Here is a 22232-nt window from a genome sequence, read left to right as displayed (position 1 = left end):
CGCGAGTACCCTCGAAAGGGAACTGTAACAATGTATCTTAAAAAGTAAAACTATGTAACCTTGCTCTTACTTGAAATGTGTCCCCACATTCAGTCCTTGAATTTGAGGGTATTGCACCTGGAAAGTCTTTGAAAGGTCCTTGAATTTGAAGTTAACTAAGGTGTGGGAACCCTGATTTAAAGTCCTCTTTCATGACCATAAATACTACTACATGAGCATAAGACCACACTTATAAACTGGAAAGTAGTTTGAACGTTTGTGTTTCAGACGTTTTTAAGTCCGAGAAGCTCTTTTATTCATTTATTGTAGTGATGAGCGATGAAGAGGAGCAGAACATCTTTATCCTGCTTGGCTCATCTGAGTGATGTATTGCCTCACGTATTGTGCCCACCAGCCAAAACATCTCAGCATCTCTCCCACACGCTCATCCTGAGCCCAGACGCCTTCCTAAATCATACCTAATATGTTTGAGGTCACATGTTTTATGATAAATTATTATGCACAGTTAGTTTATTAATCTTGTAGACCCTTTCTTCAACATTTTAATGTGTGGGTTTTATTCATAAATAATAAGTTTCCCTGAGCGTGACTCAGACTAAATCTGATCACGCATTTCAGCATCCACTGTAAACGTGTCCCATATAAGATTATGTTGCTTATCTTCCTCTGCCACCGGCTGGAATGAGACTGTGAACCAAAAACTGTGTTTAATAAGATTCGGAGAGCTGTGATGTTCTCTCCAAAGACGTTCATCATCTGAAAGAAAGCTAAGGGATGCTTGTCTATGTTAAACTCACCGTATCAGTTTTAGGTGGTTGCTAGGGAGTTGTTATGTAAGGTGATTTAAGTTTTAGTGTGTTTGCTGTTGGGCATAGTACTTGACAATGCCATAGAAGAACCATTTTTGGCTGAATGTTTTTTTTGGGGAACCAAAAATGTTTTTTCTGTGGCAGCACTGTAATGCACCTTTTGTAGCAGCTTTATGATTAAAGGTGCAGTGTGTAGATTTTAGCAGCATCTAGTGGTAAAATTGCACCCCTCCCTTTCGAGCTGCCACAGGACAAACATGTTATCATCTTAACAACATGGTGAAAAACACACTCAGTTTGTCCGTTTTGGGGTACTGGAGTAGGTGACGTCCATGTAAAGAGACCCACGGTGTATGTAGAGAGTAATGGCTAATTTTAAAGTAATAAAAACATAATGTAAAGTAAGGTCTTTATAGACCACTGAAAACATAGTTATGTATATTATATTGCATTTCTGTCAAAAGGTGCTCATAAAATTTACACACTGCACCTTTAAGAGTGTAATCTGTATGGTTGTGACATATATGTTTTGACATGTATTGACAGTGACATATTCAACATTTGGAAACAATGAGAGTCGAAAAGATGTTTGTTTTTCATTTTTATTACCGTTTTTGTTTGCAGTACACACATTTGCGCACGAAAGAGCGGCAGAAATAAATTGAATGAAGATAACAGTGATGGATGATATTGAACTGGAGCAATATACAGATCGCATTTAATCCCACAATGCACTGCAAGACTGCATGATGACTCTTTGACATGCATGAATGGTTTATTTTTTGGACTTAAAATGAAGGAATGTTGGGTTGCGTTATTTGTGGTCATCTGTGTAACCTCATTCTCGAACGTAAATCCGCGTACAAACCACGTCGTCGGCCCCAAAGATCTGTAAAAGAAAAGAAAGATTTTGACATTATCGGATAAAAGTTAATAGTGCTTTTCTGTGCAAAACACAAGTGGTTGCTAGGTGTGTTGCTAAGTTATTCTGAATGGTTGCTAGGTGGATGTGTACGTAGCCCCTAAGAGGACATGGAGCAAAAATTAAATAGGGTTTTGTTTCGCGTGCGCGCGTGAAACTACCGTGTTTGGTTTCGCGTGCTCCCGTGGGCTTTCGTGTGCTCGCGCGAGGCCTTCATGTGCAGAATTTTTTTTTAAGTTTAGTTTCGTGTGAGCACATAAAAGTTTCACATGAGCACATGAAACTAAACTTTCGTTTTTTTACTCCAATGTCACCTAGATGTGAACCTTTTTGCACTTCATTTTTTTTAAGTTTAATCAACTTGAATTTACAATATATTTTTATAATTTATAGCAACTCCTCACCAGTCAAGAACGCTGAAATTAATTGTAAATTTAAGTTGATGAAACTTAAAAATTTTAGTGCAACAAGGAATTTTTAACAGTGTTATTTCTGTATGATATTCTTCTGTTTAAATCCGGGACGGGTCCATACTTTTCTTACTGCAAAAAAAAAAAGATGATTAATAAGCAGGATGGGATTGTTTTTGTCATCTTTATAATAGATCATTCGAGCATCATGTTGTCTTTATGGAAAAAAAACACACAATCAGAGCCTCCGTTAATCTCTTTCATGCTTTGTCTTTTAAAAACCGTGTCCTAGATTCACAACAGAACGTCAAACACTATTATTGCTGAATTATATGATTGTTGTTCTGTCAAACTTAAGCTCTATATTCATTCACAAACCCATGAGAATTTTCAAATGGCCTGAATGAGGGCGTCTCTGATTTGGGTCAGACCTGCATTTGTTTTGGACAGTTTTTCTACATTCCTGTGTGTTCAGGCTAAGGTTGCAAAGCTTGGGAATTTTGAAATATTCCAAGTTGGACACTTAAAGAATTAAAATAAATTATTCTGAAAATTTTGGTAATTTTAGCTCCCTCGACATCAGACTCATCGGTTTGCAAAAATTCACATATATTCATGTGTACTTACCATAGAAAATTCACAAAATTCCCAGAATTTTCCAACCCTTCTCATAACTATCTTATCTTACTGTTCAACTTGAATTTCTGCCCATGTATTACAGCTCAATATGTGCACCAAATATGTTTTTGTCATTAAGATAGCCCAAGATAATGTTACACCCATGCCATTCTGAATTTGTTTCTACGTTTGTGTCACAGGACGTCTTGCATATGTGCTTTATTAAGTGTCAGATACCTTTAGAGTAGGACTGTCAAAAGATTAATCGTGATAATTAATCGCGAAAAATAATTACACACAGTGCACACACACATATATTATGCAAAAAACTAACTTTTCAGCCAAAAAAAAGTGAGAAAATCTGTATTCTTTTTTGATAAATAAACTAGTTGGTTGAGTATTATATTCACCTTGTGCTAACTTGATTATTTGCAAGCTTAAGCTCTAATGACTTAAGTATGTTAATGAAAATTAACATTTGATTCATTGTTTTGTCAACTGTGTTACGGACAAATGGTGTGTTATTTGAAACTTGAGTTAATTATCGCATGTTTGATAACACATTTGTTTGAAGGAGTTTTTGAGGTTTTCTAACTGATTAAAAAATATGATTTGGTTGCTTCATAAAGGGCGTTCTGAGGAATGCTTTCACGAAGGATGAAACTTTCCCTTAACATAAATCCACTGTTTCAAATCACTGTTTCAAATCATGAAGTCATACTGAATTTATAAATACTCCATGAAATCATTGTAATATATAGTGTTTATGATACGTATATAAACTCAGTATCCATAAAGCATTTTAAACACACATTATAATAATGTATATTATTATAAAGGTAAATATAGTTTTATAATGCACTTCAAGTTGTAAGGACTTATAGACGGTTTCATCGGATGCACGTGATACACGTCTGGATCCGAACCTTACTTCCGGTTTCGTTTTTTAATGGTCTGACTTAGGGATGCACCGATATGGAAATTTTGGCCGATAACTCTTTAAATTTGGGGGCCGATGACCGATATCTATAGGCCGATAAATATTCATATTATTTTTGCAATGAAAAACTCGCAGACGGCGGACATCTTGTCTTTGCGCTAGACTAGCATACTCTTCTTAAGCACGCAACACGTGTCATCTTCGTGCTATGTCACAGAAAGCACCAATCAAAACTCCACATGGCCAGCAATGAGCAAGTGAAGTGGTTCAACAAACCAAAGTAATCCATCATTTATCGGCTTTCATTTACCGGCCTAATTTTGCTATCAAACCGATAACCGATAATATTAAAAATTAGCAGTTATCGGCCGATAACGATATGTTGGCCGATATATTGTGCATCCAGTCTGACTAGTTGCTAAACTGATCTCTTGAACAAATGCCTCGTCGAAAATAACAAATGTTTTGGTTTCCTAGGTAATCTATGTGTTGTTTTTTTGCTTGTTATATAAATAAACTACGTTTAAAGAACTTTGTTGTTATTTATTCTTAGCGGAGTTTACCGGAAGTTACGTGCGGACCGCGACAGCCGTTTGTTTATGTTGTTACTGCTGAAACGGTCTATACCACTTATACAATAACATAACGCTATCAGTCATGACTAAGCAGAAATAGATATTGGGCCCTATCATAAACCCGGCGCAATGCGCGACGCAAGTGTCTTTTGCTAGTTTCAATCCGGCGCAATTATAATTTTTACGTTTAGCTCCACATTGTTTAAATAGCAAATGCATTTTCGCCCAATTTTGCGCCCATCGATCTGAAATCGTGGTGTGTTCAGGCACATTTTTGGCGCGTTGCTATTTTGAGGCAACTAAAATATTGCTTTTGTTATTTAATGAGCGCGTTAGAAATATGCACCTATAAACGGGACGACATTGCAGGTTTGCTTATCACACACTTGAATGCTCAGCAGCACAAAAACTATTAAATACGAAAAATTAAATGATTAAAATGTAAAAGATTATTATTGAGTCTCTTGGACATAAATGAGGATCGATTATGAGACATTAGAAGGCATAAAGAGCTGCTATACTTGTAGCCTGGTAAGTAAATAAATGCTTTGCTTTAAACATGGATCTATTTTTAAATTTTTTTTTTAAATGCTACCCTACGGATTTATTGTATATGATGACTTTGTACCTGTGGATATGGTAAGATGCTTTTCAAAAAACCCATGGTACTGTCCGAGTGCTGAAACGGCTCTCTGCAAGTTTTTAAATTCTTTATCTTTGTTACAAATAAAGTATTTTTAGAGTACAAACCTTTTCTTGCATATTTGCAAATTATTTTATGAGATTACCATGATTATGTAAGATATCAATCAATTACAGCAATTAAAAGCCTGCTATTTTTACTTCCATAGCTAAAGAAAACGTCTTTTAAAGGTTTTAATAAAAAAAATATTTCAATACAAATAAAAACAACAACATTTTTTAACATTAATCTTAAACTGATGGTCTTCTTCCTCTGCTTAGATTTTCAGTTTACAAATTACGCTTTCTAAATAGCGAATTGGCATGGCGTCAGGCGCAACTGGCTTTTAAAGGGGATGAGAGCTAAGACTCTCATTGGTTTATTGCATGTTACGCCCAAAACACACCCATTACTCATTACGAAAATAGGAACAACACTTTAAAAAAGCTTGCCGCATAAACCATTTTTTCTAGTCCTTAAATTAGCAAAAGTGGCTTCCCACCCATTTAGAAAACCAATTTAGACCGTGCACCGTGTGCTTACAATGCGCTTAGATTGTAAAATAGGGCCCATTATGTCAAATCTATAATATTATATAGGTTTAAGTCAATTATGACTGATAGGAATTTTGAATGCTTTATAACCCTTGACAAATGTAAAATGATATAATGTTATGGATACTGCGTTGATAGAAAGTGAGTTCAGTTAAAGGGGACATATCATGAAAATCTGACTTTTTTCATGTTTAAGTGCTTCCCCAGTGCTTCTGTCAACCTAGAAAATGTGAAAACGATCAACCCAGTAAGCATGTGAAAAAATAGGTTGTTGAAATTTGGCTCCCCTTTGATGTCAGAAGGGGATAATACCGCCCCTTAATCTGCACTATCCAACCACGGCACTGCCATTTAGTTCAGAGATCAGCTTGTTTGCATATAAACGGATGCATCCAGAAACGGCACTTTTTGCTCACACTTCCAAAGTGGCAATTTGAAAATGTTATTACAAATTATCTAGGTGGTATTTTTGAGCTAAAACTTTACCTACATACTCTGGGGACACTAAATATTTATTTGACATCTTAAAAAAGGCTTGTGAAATGTCCCCTTTAAGTTTATGCATTGTAATGCAAATGATGGTTTTAGGCACAAAATTGCCAACATTGTCAACGACGTTAATCCTTGTTACCTGTTTTACAGTTTATGGGTAACACAGTTGACATTTCAGGGCCATTTAGGGCTTTGTGCAAACTGCTGAACTTGGACTAGTTAGTACATGACCTTGATTAACTTATATTTTTATATTCTTTCTCTACATATAAATATAGCATGTGACGCAAGTTCTCTAAAACTTGTTGATGATAAAGTTGACGGTCAATCAATCTACTCTTATGTGCAGACAATAAAATAGATATCATATAAGAAGAACACAATTTTTTAACATTAATCTTAAACTGGTGGTCTTTTTCCTCTGCTTAGATTTTCAGTTTACAAATTCCGCTTTCTAAATAGGGAATCGGCATTGCGCCAGGTGCAACTGGCTTTTAAAGGGGATGAGAGATAAGACTCTCATTAGTTTATTGCACGTTATGCCCAAAACACACCCATTACTCATTACGAAAATAGGAACAACCCTGTTAGGCCGTGTGCTTGGTGCATAAACCATTTCCTTACATTAGCAAAAATGGGTTCGGACACATTTTTATATTCTTTCTCTACATTTTTATAAATATAGCATGTGATGCAAGTTCTCTTGTTGATAACACAGTTGACGGTCAATCAATGTACTCTTATGTGCAGACAATAAAATAGATGTCATATAGAAGAAGAGAAGTTATGACTAACGCTGTCTTCAAATTTCCCTATAAAAAATTAAATGACATCCCTTGATGTTGGACTTATAACTTTGGAACAAACCATTGCTTATTTATAGGGGGTTTATTGGGAGTAGCACAGTTGACATTGATTTCTTGGACATACACAAAATGGATGATTTAAAGGCGGAGTCCACGATGTTTGAAAAACGCTTTGGAAAAGGAGACGGGCCGACTACCAAAACACACTTAGAGCCAATCAGCAGTAAGGAACGAGTCTACTAACCGACATCCTTGCCGGGTTGCGTATGTGTGGGGCGGGTCTATCAACAGAAGGTCCAGATTCTATTGGGATAGGGGCGTGTTTGTTTAGGTGATTTCAAATATCAACATTGGCTTTCAAACATCGTGGACTCCGCCTTTAAAGTCGATGCAAAAGCAAAATATTGTTAAAACACATTTCTCATAATTTAATGATCATTTTGAACAAATATTTATTAAAAAATAATAAAGAAATGTGTATTTTAGAGCTAATCTTTAGAGCAAAACCCATTAACTAAATCGGATCGCACAAAAACAGCAAATTCCAGTATAAAATATGGCATTTTTGTAAAATAAAAGATGGATATCTGTTGGATTTTGTATTAAACAAATTACAAAAGTCCCCTGATATAAAAGTGATTATTGAAAAATGTATCAAATTTATAATAAAGTGCACGGACATGATATGTACAATGTAAAAAAAATCTGTAGAAATTGCAGCTGTGTTGCCGGTAACTTACACTGTAACGAATTTGCCTGTAGATTTTACAGTAAGTACCTGGCAAAAAAGTTGCCAGTAAAGTCTTGTAAAGTTTTGTGAATTTGCTTTTAATAACTGTAAAAATGAATTACAGTATAATACTGGATTTCATTTACAGGTTATTGTTGTACATAAATTACAGCAAAGTATTAGGTTTTTATATTAAAACACTACTTTATTGTAATTTAGTTTACAACATTATCTTGTTTTCTTTTCAAATTACAGATATTACCTGGCAACTCTAGTTGCCAGGTAATATCTGTAAATTCCTCACAATACAATATGTTATTGTAGAATCTTTTTTACAACAACATAATGTGTTTTGAAATAATTACATCTTTTTGCTGCCAACTCGAGTTGCCAGCAAAAATCTGTAAATATTTTACAATACATTGTGTTGTTGTTAAAAATAAATTGTTAATCTTTGCTGATGCCTATTGTAAAGTGTTTTAAATAAGACCAGGCTTGCTTTAAATCCAAACATCATTGGATAAGATTCTCTTCAACTGTTAAATAAAACCATAGTCCAAGATGCAAAATCATGAAATTTTATTATTAAAACAAAATACAGTGTTACAATACTGTACATTTTCAGAATGTCTTTTTCTTAACAGCATATTCTATTCATTTTCTTAACATTCAGTGAAATTCAGAAAACATTTAGAACATTGTCCATTCATATTGTGAGGAAGTCGCTTGAGACTTAAAATTGAAGCCATTCAAAATCTATCAGCCGCTTAAGGAGAGAGGAGACGTGAGGGTTAATGCGGTTCTTCTTTTTCTCCGGTACCTTCCCTCTTTTTTGGCTAACCACCTTTGCTGTCTTGGTCCCACTGGACGGGTTCAGTCCAATGAAGCATCTGAAATCACAAAATCACATGAAAATAAACTTTATGAAAAAGTGCCTTAACTGGTCTACATGAGAGTGCAAAAATACATCAGGCTGTGCAAATCAAGCTGATTTGCCATTTTCAGCTTAAGTGCAGAAAAACTGCAACAGAAAAATTCAGCTGGTAATTATTATTAATTTAATTTCAGTTGTGCTGTCCAGGCAAGCTAAACCAGGAAGTGGTTCTGCAATGCAATGACAATAGTGAAATATAGGGTCATAACAGTTGAAGGGATGATTTGGATTTCTAGTCACGAAATTTCATGAGTTATGGTTAGGTTAGTTGCATTAACATAACCTCAAGCAGCAGGTCCTCTGGTTGAAAATTTCCCGACTATCCCCTGCTTCAAAGGACAACAAAACATAAAACAAACCACAACAATATAACATTTTAGTATTCATAACATAATACACCATATTAAGTGTATTAAGCAACTTTATAGTGCTTTCAGACTTGAAAAACATTCTAGATAAGCAAGTTTGCAGTTTATTTACCTAAATGCTCAGTTACCCCAATGCAGAACTACTTTTCAAAATATATAATCAAATAAATCTTTATTGTCAATGTTTGAATGTTACAATTAATTGGTTCTGCAATGATATAAAGCATTTGGGTAAAAAACTGCTAACTTAACCCAATTTATCAACTAAAAAATCATGTTAAAGGGATTTCCTGTAAGCACACTTAAAGGTGCAGTGTGTAAAATTTAGCAGCATCTAGTGGAGAGATTGCAAATTGCAACCAACGGCTCAGCCCACTGCTCATCCCTTGCTTTTGAAATGCATAGAGAAGCTACAGTAGCCGCCAACAGAAAAACGTGTCATTGTCGGAGACAAAAAATTTTGTCCGTTAAGGGCTTCTGTAGAAACATGGTGCACAAAAGGGCGACCTCCACATAAGGGGACCCTCGTGCATGTAGATAAAAACGTCTTATTCTAAGGTAATAAAAACATAACGATTTATTATGAAAAGGTCTTTATACACCCATGATAATGTAGTTTTGTATATTATATTGCATTTCTGTCCCTTCTAAAAATTACACACTGCACCTTTAAAGCAAAATAAAATCTCTGTTACTCATAATAGCACACTTTACAAAATAATGATAAACCGCATTGTACTTCAAGCACATAGTTACCTTTGAATGAACTCCAGTGTGCACTTGCTCCTCCTGGTACACCAGATTGAAGTTGTAGTAGATAGAAAACAAAGCTGCCATTCCAGCCACGAAGTTGGGATGTGGAGGCACAACCACCCGATGCTCAGCATCCAAACGCTGATTCACCTAAGCATAAACAAATGGTTTACATGCAAAAAATCTGTTGCTTTCCACATGAACATATCCACGTTAAACTAATTTGTGTCCTTCATAGCCCGTCTTTGCAATGCTTACAACTCATTACAAAAAATAGACTACCTTAGACAATTAAGTCAGGAAACTGTAGTCAACAGTAGCTGTTGCCAACACCTAAAAGACAAAGAAAAATAGATTCAAATGTACAGTAATTTTTCATAGCAATATCATTTTTGAAAGCTTGACTATTATTCTTTGTTGATCATACATTGTTGTAATATGCTTATGACTTGCAATGAAAATAATAAACCAGACTTGATGACATACAGCCTGCATATGCGACCTCCGGAGACTGAAGCCTTCGGTTGAGAAACGGCCGTTCTCTCTCAATTATAGTTGCGAAAAAGTATCAATCTGCGCTACCAGTACACCATCAGAACGCGTTTTCAGCGCAGGTGGAAACATTATAACCCCAAAAAGGTTTCTCACTTGTTGTTTTATGAGTGGAAGTGCTACAATAAACACGCAGATATGCCCTGATCCCCTGAGTCCTCCGGGGCTCGGCTCGAGCAACCACCGAAATGGCCAACACATACGCGCACAGTTGCTTTACATTTACTTTACATGTCGCGTCTGAAACCACGCGGAAAACGTGACCGCGCCGCTTTTCTCCTCTTCAAATCGCGTGGGCGCTACAGAGCTTCTTTCGTTGCTTAGCATTGCTTGACGCTGCCACCGGCGGAGAAAGAATTTGCGCCTATGAACACGCACGTTTGTTAAAAACTCTCTATCTGATCCTATCAATATTTTAATATTTCAAAATATATGTATGCATGTATAAGACCTATGCATCAATGTGGACGTGCATGTACGCGCATGCACGCACCCTGCTTGCATGCCTGAGTGACGTTAACGCATTGAAGTCCAATTTAAATATGAAAAGGGTTAACATGAAAGTTATACCATTTACTTTATTTTAACCACTAAACTGCTTCACCTGGGATTGCTTGTTCAAAAATTCTTTATTAACTTTATTGTGGGGCTTGACTGATACACAGTAAACTATATTTCAACCAACATTAACAATTATAATAGCTATTTATAATAGTATACTTACATTTTGTGCATGTGTGGCGTGGCAATGTCCCTGCTCCTCTGCAATCCGACATAAAATGGCGTCAAGCTGCCTCGTGCAACACATTCAACAGTGAATAACTGTAATACTGCATCATTTACAGGCAAGCGCAAATATACCTGTAATTTATTGTGGGGGAAAAGCTGTCAACTTCTGTAATAGTTTTTTGACCCACAATGCATTGCAATTTACAGCTAAACTTTGTAAAATGACAGAACAAGAAGTAACTGTAAAATTTTGCTGTAGAAATTACAGAAATTTGTTACAGTGTACTGTAGATTTTAATTTATGTTATTTACTGGCAACATTTTGTTCAAAGTTAAATGAACATTTACAAGTCTTTGTCTTTACAGAGTAAAACTAAAAAAAACAGCATCAAGCAAAGCATTCTGGGAAACAAAATCTGAACAAAAAAAAAGAAAAAGGTTGATGATGATTTCTGGTTCCCAGAATGCTTTGCATGAAGCTGTTATTTTATAGTTTTATTCTGTAAAGACAAAGAATTTAAAATTGATTTAACTTTGAACAAACCCTTGCCAGTAAATAACAGAAATGTAAATCCACAGTAAATTACCGGCAACCCAGCTGCAATAATATTGTAATTTCTACAGAATTTTTTTTACAGTGTACCCCTAATTATAGAATCACACATTTAGTAAAAGAATGATACTATAAAACAAACTTATGTGCATATGTGGGTCTCACCAAGATGAGTTCATCTCCACGTAGCTCTCTGCTCCAGTACGTCACAGGTCCATCTCCATTCACCAGCCGCTGTTTGCAGTAGATTTTATTTTCTGTCTCCCATGTGGGAAAGCTCTAGAAGACCCAGACACATAAAGCAGGAGAGCGCTCCATTAAACAGAGACAGAGATCAGACTCTGAGTTCATTAATGTAATAAAGTGTGTTTGTATGTGAGGACACAGATAAATGAGCATGCGGCGAAACGGCGTCGGCGATCAGACATCATCCGTTTCGTTCTCTCTCGGGCCTCAGGCACTAAACTCATTTAAACAGCTTGCTCTAAAACCCCCTGCATACAGCATCATGACATCATCATTCATCTTGAGTATAGAAGTTTGAAATAAAAAACAACAACAGATTTTTCTCTTTTTTTGTTTCTATCTCCAGTGGTCCATGGTGTTGTTTTGCCAAACATATACTTGTCTTGTTTTTTCTCCGTCTCTCTGATGATCATTTTAGTCTCTGCCTTTTGCCCTGTGGCAGGTGAGCGGTCTCTATAGCAACAAGCCTACCAAATGACTGGATTACTTTCAGTCTGTGATGTCTCAACAGGACAACTGGGGTGTAAATGCCACCCAGTCTGTGAAAACCCAGCTAAAGTCATTGTTAAGTGATTAACTGTTTTTTTACATAAAATCGTAATGTAAACAACATTCTGTGAAAATATCATCTTGATATCTTTAATATTGACTGAGTCAAAGATTGAAAGCCATGTGAAATCAAACTATGCGCTCCTGGATTTAACCAAGAAGTATTTTTTTCTGGCAAGTATATTGTTTAAACTATAACAGCTTAGTGCGATGTTATAAAATTAACCCTCATAAGCCCAGATTTTCTGGTTTACGTTAGAGTTCTGCGGGGGTCAAAATGACCCCAGAAATTAAAAAAGTGATAACAAAAAAGATAACAATTTTTAATGATACAAAAATATTTATGTTATATCTATTTATGCTGTATTTTGGGAGATATGAAGTACGTTTGTACCTGTTTACCACTCAATTCCTCAACTACACCATTAGATCACATGTGAAATATAATTTTTTATGAAAACTTCACATAAATTATGATCTAAATTTGATTTAAATAGTTATTAGATATTAATATAGATGTTATGTGTCGAATTTGGCCATTTGGTGTGTAGACAAAAAACATAAAAGAAATAAATAATTTTGCCCATTAGAGGTCTATAGAGACCCATTCATTTCACTGGATGTGGACAACTGCTCGCATCACTACTTTAGTGATTTTTTGTGAATTCATGTACATATAAACATTAAAAAGAATTTATTTGTAATTTTTAAGCATTTTGTTATGTCTGTTTTTACAAAATGCCACAGAAATTTAAGTGTTTGTGTGTGTGCGCTCACGTTTGTGTGTGGGTACACGCACCTGTGTGAGCATTAGAGCCCACCATTTTACATCTTTGTTTTGCATCTGTGGCTGTTTTTCTGGCAAATTCTATAAAAAATGCTCTCTGTGGCAGTCATACCTTTGTCTGTTTGTGTGTGTGTGTGCGCGTGTGTGTGTTTTTATGTATGTGTAAGTTTACTGTGTCTTTGTGTGTGTGTGTGTGTGCGTGCGTGCGTGCGTGTGTTGGTGTGTCTGTGTGTTCAAAAAAGATTTTTTTGTGTTTATATTTTCAATAGGGGTCATTTGTACCCCAGTGGCCTCTTTTGGTAACATTTTTTACACATCTTCAGAACGATCAAATTAAAGGGATAGTTTGGCCAAAAATGACACCAAACCCATGATCTACTCACCCCCAAGCCGTCCGAGTTGCATATGTCCATCGTTTTTCAGACAAACACATTTTCAGATATTTTAGAAAATGTTCTAGATCTTTCAGTTAATTAGGCGCTACCGGAAGGTAGTTATTTTGGTTTATAAAGTTTTAAATATGGATATTTCTACAACAGCACCGCGCGGATTGCCCGCAGGGGACCTTTGTTTGTCATCCTGGAGCCGTTTGGATTTATTTTGTGAAGGATGTTTGAACTTGAAGGCCATGGACCCCGTAACTTCACAATTAATTAGCTGAAAGATCTAAAACACTTTCAAAAATTTCAGAAAATGTGTTTGTCTGAAAAACGATGGGCTCGGACAGCTTGGGGGTGAGTAAATCATGGGTTTAATATAGTGCTGCACAATTAATCGCATCGCAATCGCAATGTCAGCCTGTGCAATTATATGACAGCAAAAAGTTGCAATTATATTAAATAAATAAATGTGTGGACTTGTTAACACAAACTTTCTGATAACAGTTTGATGATTTTCCTTGCTGTTTAAAAAAAGTAAGAAAAACTAACAAAAAAGGCAGTGCACGTGTGTGGTGTGCGTCGTCACTTATACCAGAGCGTAGATGGATGCAGAGGAGATTGACAGTGATCTGGTAGCTAAAAAAAACTCTACGTCTGTTGTATGGCAGTATTTTGGATTTAGGCTTACTGACACTGAGCAGTTGCTACATCATGTGGCAATACGAAAACATTTCTAGTTTTACAAATACACATTTTAGCTAAACTGTGTGTGGATTTTCCTTAAAACCCATCAAGTTGACTCATGATACCATTTAGTATAATCACAATCGCACATCGCAATATTAGCATCAATAACCGCAATGGGAAAAATTACCCAAATCGTGCAGCCCTAATTTAATATCATTTTTGGCCAAACTATCCCTTTAAGCCCAGTTTTTATATATATGAATATTGACAGATAGTCTAGAAAACTCTAAAAATCTTAACCCACTTTGATGAAGGAAAAAAATTTAGCTAAAGAAATGTGGCTTGGGGGTCAGATTGACCCCAAGGGACTTATAAGGGTTAAATCAAAATTTGATAGCTAAGAAAATCACAAATTAGATCTCTTTAATAGATTTTATTTTTCCTAGACATCAATAAAATTAAACGGAGATCATATAGAAACTTTTGTCCAAATCTCCTCAGATATTTGTCCTGATAAAAGACAAAAATCACACAAATGTCTCTTAACAATGTCACAAACTGAGCTTAAATTAGTCAAGTCTGCAATCTAAAGTCAATATTATTGAAGATTTCCATATGAATTGAAACATTTCTCATCATATTTACCCCAAAACCAGATTATCACTGTAAAAAAAACTGTAAAAAATTAGAGTATTACTGGCGATTGTTTGCTGTAGATTTAAATGTATGTTATTTACTGGCAACAGTTTGTTCAAACAGCTTTGCATGAGGCTGTTATTTTATAGTTTTATTCTGTAAAGACAAAGACTTGTTAATGTTTAATGTTTATTTAACTTTGAACAAACTTTTGCCAGTAAATAACATACATTTAAATCTACAGTAAGTTACTGGCAAACAGCTGCATAATACAGCAATATTTTTACAGTACAGTTAGTTTTACATCTCCATAATTTTAATGTAGGCCTATGACACCATTGCCTAATTTATTTCTATTTTATCTCTCTTAAGCAATTTTCGAAGATACATTTGAGACTAAGTGTACTAAAATGAAAGCAAGTCTGATCTGATCTACTGCTTAGTAATAATGTGCCCAGCGTGATACAGCTCTCTCTCTCTCTCTCTCTCTCTCTCTCTCTCTCTCTCTCTCTCTCTCTCTCACGCACACACAAACACACACACACACAAACATTTGCTTTTATATCATGTTTTTTAATGTATTTTCTGTATTTCTCACATCTAACCTTGAATGTTGGTCTCTTTATGAAAACATTTTTATTGTATTTTCATCCACAATGTCATTTCAATGTTAGAATTTCTCAACACATAAACGGTTTGAGACGAGACACATGAGTCTCAGGGGCTGCGAGACTCCCAAATAAAAACCCCACCCTCCCACCCCGCTGTCTGTTTCACAACAAAATGAGGTCAGATCTTTCTGTATACACCCCTGCTTTCTGTCTGTCTTTCTGTTAGGAAAAAAATAAGCCATTTCCATGATTAGTAAAATATTTTCCTTATAAAAAATAAATAAATAAATGAAGACTTGATGAATTGTAGTAATAAACAATTCTGCATCTATGTTATTGCATGATCTTTGAAAAAGATGTTGAGTGTTTCCAGTTATTACCAAGAGTATTAGAAGAACAGCAGCTTTTTCATAAACAGCTTATATAAGAGATCATTTTTTGCGTATAATATAATTTAAATCTTATATGTTCATCATCGCAGGGTTTACTCCAGAAACAATACTTTTGTAGCTTTCATATACAACTTAACAAGTCACCTGCTGCTGAGCTCTGGAAGTTCAAGTTCTTCTCTCTGTGTGATCAGTAAAAAAAATAAAGGCCCTTTTTTTGGTTTTAGATTTTAATAAAATGGGTTTTGTTGGACGTGAATAAGGGGATCAGCAGTTCTGCTCAGGTTACAGGGTGGACCTCAACTGTTCGCACAGACAACAACAACAAAAACAAAAAATCTGTACCTACGCAAATTAATGCTCACGCTAATTTGTCCTGATGAATGCAAGGCGATGCTGTGTAACTGTGAACTAATGGAAATCTACATAAACGTGTTTGGGGTCTATCTACCTAAATCAGACACTGAGAAAAACAACAGCTTGTGCTTTCAGCTGAACCTGTCCAAGACTTTGAAGAGTGCTCAATACAATGTCAGAAGAAATTAACACAAGCGGTCCCTGGGGCTGTATCCTTTTAAAAACATCCCATATGTGTATACATTTCGTACCAATATGCCAATATGTACCATTGATGTATTAATATGACCACTTTAGGTGCAAAGCTGTACTTTTTGAGAATGTACCATTTTTGCACCCTTTTGTTGCAAATCTTTTAACCATTCATTTTTACATAGGAGCAAACCGGTCAGAAACAAGATGAATCGTATTACAGCATTTAATTTAAAGCAAATTAATAGATCTTGAAAACTAGCAAGAAAACAGAGGGACAATCTTATATACTTACATTTTACACTGTAAAAATACAGCATGAAGTTAAAACAACTTGGTTTTGCAAGTCAATTCAACCCACTATTTTAAGTTTTGGCTTGTGAAAAGTTGAATTAAAATCAAGTTAAAGTAACAAAAATATATGTTAATTTGACAAAAACGCTGCATATTTTTTACAGTGTATGAATTTTTGCTAGCTTTGCTAGTTTTATACACTAAAAAATTGGTCATTACTTCACATGATCTCAAGGCAAGTCGTGTTATAGTCACGGAAAATTTGATTAATTTATCCGTGTCCATGGCACGAAATTCAGCTTTTTTGTGTCAGTCGCACAAATTTCTAATTGTTTTTGTGTCCATGGCCCGACTTTATTTTTCGTGGCATTTTATGTATTGTTTTCTCATTTTTTTCCAATTTTTAAATCATTGTCGCTTGGGGTTAGAATTGGGGTTTGGGTTAGGATGTCTAAAAATGTAACAGAAAGTGATTCTAACCCCAACCCCAAGCGACAATGGTAAGAAAATAGGAAAAAACTATTTGGAAACAATACATAAAATGACATGAAAAAGAATGCCACTGACGCGAAAGGACATTCGTGCTAAAGGCACGAGGGAAATCTGAATTTCGTTCCATGGACACGGATGAGTTGGTCAAGGTTTTCATGACTATAACATACGGAGCCCCTAGGGGGACATGGAGCAAAAATTAAATAAAGTTTAGTTTCGAGTGCGCACGTGAGACTATCGCGTTTAGTTTCGCCTGCGTACGTAGAACTTTCGCTTTTACATGCGCACACGATAATTTCACGTGCGCCCGCGATAGTTTCACGTGAATAGGCGATAGTTTCATGTGCGCACGCGAAGGTTTTACTTGAGCACGCGAAACTAAACTTTTAAAAAAAGTTCTGCACATGAAGGTTTCGCGTGAGCACATGAAAGTTTCACGTGAGCACATGAAACTAAACTTTAGATTTTTTTACTCCAATGTCACCTTAGGGGCTCGGTAATAACACGAATTTGGGTGTAACTTAAATAAATAACGACGTAGCAATAATACATTTAAACTGTCTAACTTGTTTGGATGAGTTGAAGTAATGTAAAACATTTAAAATGGTAAAAATTTGTAAAACATTAATAAAATAGTAAGTTGAAATTACTTGTAACGCCTATTTGATTGTACACTAGTAAATATTTCTGTAGAAATTACAGTAACTTACTGTAGACTTAAATGTATGTTATTTACTGGCAACAGTTTGTTCACAGATAAATGAACATTAAACATTAAGAAGTCTTTACACAGAAAACTACAATAACAGCCTCATGCAAAGCATTCTGGGAAATAAAATCTGAAGGTAAAACAGAAAAAAGTTAATGAGAATTTCTGGTTCCCAGAATTCTTTGCATGAAGCTGTTATTTTATAGTTTTAAGACAAAGATTTGTTAATGTTTAATGTTCATTTAATTTGTAAAAGCATACATTTAAATCTACAGTAAGTTACTGGTAAACAGCTGCATAACCACAGCCAACTTTTATACAGTAAAAAATGTACTGCAGCAAAAAAAAACTTTTTACAGTGTTAATGGTTTGTGTTATTTTACTGTGTAAATTACTATTGTAATTTAAAATCAAATGCAATATAGTTAATTTCAAGTAGGTTGCAGGATTAATGAATCTTCATTCAATTTGAATCACATGAATACAGTTTATGATCAAAAATAAGCAGACTTATCAATTAGATTTATCTTGGATGTTTTATGCGTCGTCAACACCAATAATCATTCATCTTCTTTTTAAGTTGATTGTAAATGCCATTTTTGTTTGATGTTTTGTTTTTTTAGAGCCTCCGTATACTCCTCCACTAACTGATCTGTGATCCGATGAGTTGTCTAATAGTCTTTCAATGGTCTAGATTAGAGGATCGTGTTCCTGAATCAATAAAGACTCACTTTACATTTCCTGCCGTCCACAGTCTCCTCATCAAACTCCTCTCCGACGGTAAAGTTGATTTCGGTGGTGCGTACGGTGGTGGAGGTCTTGATGTAAAACTGCTCTCCGTCCTGACGGATTTCAACGTGCGGTTTGGCAGCTGCAGCGCCGGCCACTTTACGCAGCATTGCATTCACACCTGAAGAAGCACATTTGACCATTTGACCACTTGTGACCTTAATAGTGAACACTACTGAGCTTATCCAATAGTAATGGACTGGACAACATACACACGTACAATGTAGATCATCATTAACCTCCTAAGATCACATTTTTCTTGTTGTTTGCACCATAATATTTTATTCTGTGTAACTGGAACCTGTTGTATACCAACGTGGACAATTACACTGCTTCATATTCGAAGAAAAATATTTGGTTATTATATTTATTGATTCTTCCTACCCCAAAATAGCCGGAAGAAATCTGAAAAAAAGACAAACCAAAGCTCGGGTCTTAGGAGGTTATCATTGTAAATGCAAAATGTACTATACACATAATGCTATACACTCTCAGAAATAAAGGTTTAAAAGCTGTCACTGGGGTGGTACCTTTTCAAAATGTATACAATTCCTAAAGGGTGCATATTGGAACCCCAAAGCTTTTCATTCTGCGATCCACTAAAATAAGTAGAATCCATACACTGTAAAAATGTATTTTCTGCCTTAAATTGTTTAGTGTAATCAATTTAGATTTACTAGTCATTTCAACTTATTATTATTTATCTTACCAAGAGATTAGTTGCCAACTTGAAATATACACTGTAAAGAATTTCTGTAGAAATTAAGGTATTTCTGGGTATTACTGGCAACTAGCTGCAGGTAACTTACTGTAGATTTTACATTTATGTTATTTACTGGCAACAGTTTGTTCAAAGTTAAATGAACATGAAACATTTTCAGTCTTTATCTTCTACAGTATCTTGTATACTACAAAGTTATTTTGATACTGCAATTAAACTAACATTTCATTTATAAAATGAAATACATTTCATTTTTAAATTTACATTTAAAAATATGTTGGTGGGTCTCACGGTAAAAAAGTTATTTGCCGCCTTAAATTTTTTTATTTAATTAACTCAAATTTACAAGTAATTTTAACTCAATTTTATTTATTTTGACTTATATCAGTTGTTATAACTTATATAGTGGAAATAAGTCGATATATATTACACTGTAAAAAATTAGCTGTAATTATGCAGCTGGTTGCCAGTAACTTACACTGTAAAAAAATTCCATAGAAATTACAATGTTATTGCAGCTCGGTTGCCGGTAATTTGCTGTAGATTTGCATTTGTTGTTTTTTTGTTTTTTTTTTGCATTTATGTTATTTACTGGCAAGGATTTGTTCAAAGTTCAATCAATTTTAAATATTAACAAGTTTTTATCTTTACAGAATAAAACTATACAATAACAGCCTCATGCAAAGCATTCTGGGAACCAGAAATCATCATCAACCTTTTTCTGTTTTTTGCTTCAGATTTTGCTTCCCAGAATGTTTTGCTTGATGCTGTTTTTTTTTTAGTTTTACTCTATAAAGAGAAAGACTTGTAAATGTTTAATGTTCATTTAACTTTGAACAAAATGTTGCCAGTTAAAAACATAAATTTAAATCTACGGTAATTTACCGGCAACCCAGCTGCAATTTCTACAGAATTTTTTTACAGTGCACTGTAAAAAAAATCTGTAGAAATTATAATGGTATTGCAGCTGGGTTGCCGGTAAATTACCGTAGATTTAAATTAATGTTATTTACTGGCAATTGTTTGTTCAAAGTTAAATAAATTTTAAATATTAACAAGTCTTTATCTTTACAGAATAAAACTATACAATGACGGCCTCGTGCAAGGCATTCTGGGAACCAGAAATCATCATCAACCTTTTTCTGTTTTTTACTTCAGATTTTGTTCCCAGAATGTTTTGCTTGATGCTGTTTTTCTGGTTTTGTTCTGTGGGGACAAAGACTTGTAGATGTTTGGTGTTTGTTTGACTTTGAACAAAATGTTGCCGGTGGGTAGCAGGAATTTAGATCTGCGGTAGATTACCGGCAACCCAGCTGCAAATTTCTACTGAATTTTTTTACAGAAAATATCATTGTTGTCACACTGTAAAAAATTATGTCAAATCAACATATATTTTCACGTAACTTTAACTTAAAAAGTGAGTCTTAACCCACCCTTGCCTCAAAGTATATACATGTGTACCTAAATATTATATATTAGGACTTTTAAAAGCTTACCGACAGCTAAACATTTTTCCTGAGAGTGTATAGTGTGCAACTTTCGGATTAGTGTATCCCAGATACTGTGTCAGAGATGTTCGAATAGTGTACTGTCCAGTAGATATGCATACGTAAAAACAGTGACGAAGTCTAGTTAATGTGAACAAAAGGAGCACATTGTTTAACTGGACACTTAAATGTTTAAAACATCATATAAAATATGTACATTTCAAGTTACTTATGGTGTAAGGTTAAGAATGCTTTGAATGTTTCAGAGCTTAATCCGAGCAGAAAAATCGAAAAAACTGTCTACCAAATATGACCCTCGATTCTAATTTAACATAATACCAGGTTTGCCGTTCTCTTAAATTACATATTAAATTATAATGTCTTCTAAAAAGTTTGTTTTCAAATGTCCGTCATGCCCAGCAATTACTGGAGGACTCCTGAAGATGAATTTATTTCAATTTTTCCCTCTGGTTTGGATCATATCAGAGTTTATCTCTGTTTAATCTATCTCTCTCTCTCATTGACACATTAACAGACGTTTGCAACCAACCATAATCATAAAATATCATTTACACATTTACATTTGATAGACGCTTTTATTAACAGCGCCTTACAGTGCATAACAAGGTATACATTTTTATATCATCATGTTTTTTCCCTGGGATTAAACACACAACATTTTGCTCTGCTGAAGCTAGAGAAATATAATAAAGAAAAAGAAAAGAAGTAAATTCTTGTACAAATGTGTGACAGCTCAATACAGAACATTGTAAACTTTCTCATGTCTTTAAATAAGATCTCATCATCTCTCAACTATCCTCACGCTGATCAAGATACAAAACATTTTCAAGAGAAACTCAACATATATTTCGGTATATTGAGATTTCAATATGATGAATGTTTTATAAAAAAAACATTATCTGAGATGTATGTCGAATGTCTCATTCTATCTAGGACAAAGTCAATACCTCATTTAAATATATCTCTATTGAGCTATAAAACGGCATCAAAATGTGTCACATCATCACGTTCAGAGTTTTGCTCCATGCTGCCTTCTTTTCAGATTGTTGTGTCACTGCAGGCTTGTAGATATAAGCCCATCTCAATCTTTCAGTTTGTCTTTAAGGTAAGTTTATCAGTTATGTGACCCACTTCAATAAATGTGAATAATTTGCTCACTACACAAAATCTCCTGTTAAGCTACACAGTGATGTCTTTCTTAAGAGCTTAAAACATCTATCCAAGCCTCGCTTGATCTAACATGAACACATGGAGAGATGACAGTGATGTAGATGAAATGAAATATTACCGAGAGCTTTCAGAAGTTCATCGAAATTCTCACTGCTCCTCATCTTCCAGGTGCCGGCGAAGTTGGGATGCATTTTGATCTTCGGATTGTCCTGCTCTCTCTCTCTCCCTTTCTTCTTCTTCTTCGCCTTTTCTACTCTTGCTCTCTTCCTTTGTGCTTGCCTGTCTTCT

At 34.9% G+C, this 22232-nt stretch overlaps 1 protein-coding gene and 1 long non-coding RNA gene across 2 annotated transcripts; both read right to left on the bottom strand.

Moving 5' to 3' along the window:
- Nucleotides 1-1397: 1397 nt before the first annotated feature.
- crabp1a (cellular retinoic acid binding protein 1a) lies at nucleotides 1398-22232 on the bottom strand. Its single transcript, XM_055193011.2, has 4 exons — nucleotides 22063-22232; nucleotides 18488-18666; nucleotides 11593-11706; nucleotides 1398-1698 (listed from the first exon to the last, which is right to left on the bottom strand). Exons 1-4 carry the CDS (start codon nucleotides 22133-22135, stop codon nucleotides 1648-1650), a joined length of 417 nt encoding a protein of 138 aa, XP_055048986.1. The 5' UTR covers nucleotides 22136-22232; the 3' UTR covers nucleotides 1398-1647.
- Nucleotides 8101-11158, bottom strand: LOC141364283 (uncharacterized). Its single transcript, XR_012369983.1, has 3 exons — nucleotides 9876-11158; nucleotides 9597-9743; nucleotides 8101-8428 (listed from the first exon to the last, which is right to left on the bottom strand). It is a non-coding gene; the product is annotated as an uncharacterized lncRNA (long non-coding RNA).

This window comes from Misgurnus anguillicaudatus, chromosome 6 (genome assembly GCF_027580225.2).
Source record: "Misgurnus anguillicaudatus chromosome 6, ASM2758022v2, whole genome shotgun sequence".
Classification (NCBI taxonomy): Eukaryota; Metazoa; Chordata; class Actinopteri; order Cypriniformes; family Cobitidae; genus Misgurnus; species Misgurnus anguillicaudatus.
Note: the sequence above shows the minus strand (reverse complement) of the source record. Positions and strands in the feature narration are given on the sequence as shown.

Excerpts from the sequence above, each read along its gene's own strand:
- crabp1a (XM_055193011.2), bottom strand. The coding sequence starts at position 22,135 with ATGCATCCCAACTTCGCCGGCACCTGGAAGATGAGGAGCAGTGAGAAT. Across the intron at positions 18,667-22,062 it reads TGAACTTCTGAAAGCTCTCG|GTGTGAATGCAATGCTGCGT; the intron begins GTAATATTTCAT and ends GTGCTTCTTCAG. Across the intron at positions 1,699-11,592 it reads GTGGAGATGAACTCATCTTG|ATCTTTGGGGCCGACGACGT; the intron begins GTGAGACCCACA and ends TTTCTTTTACAG.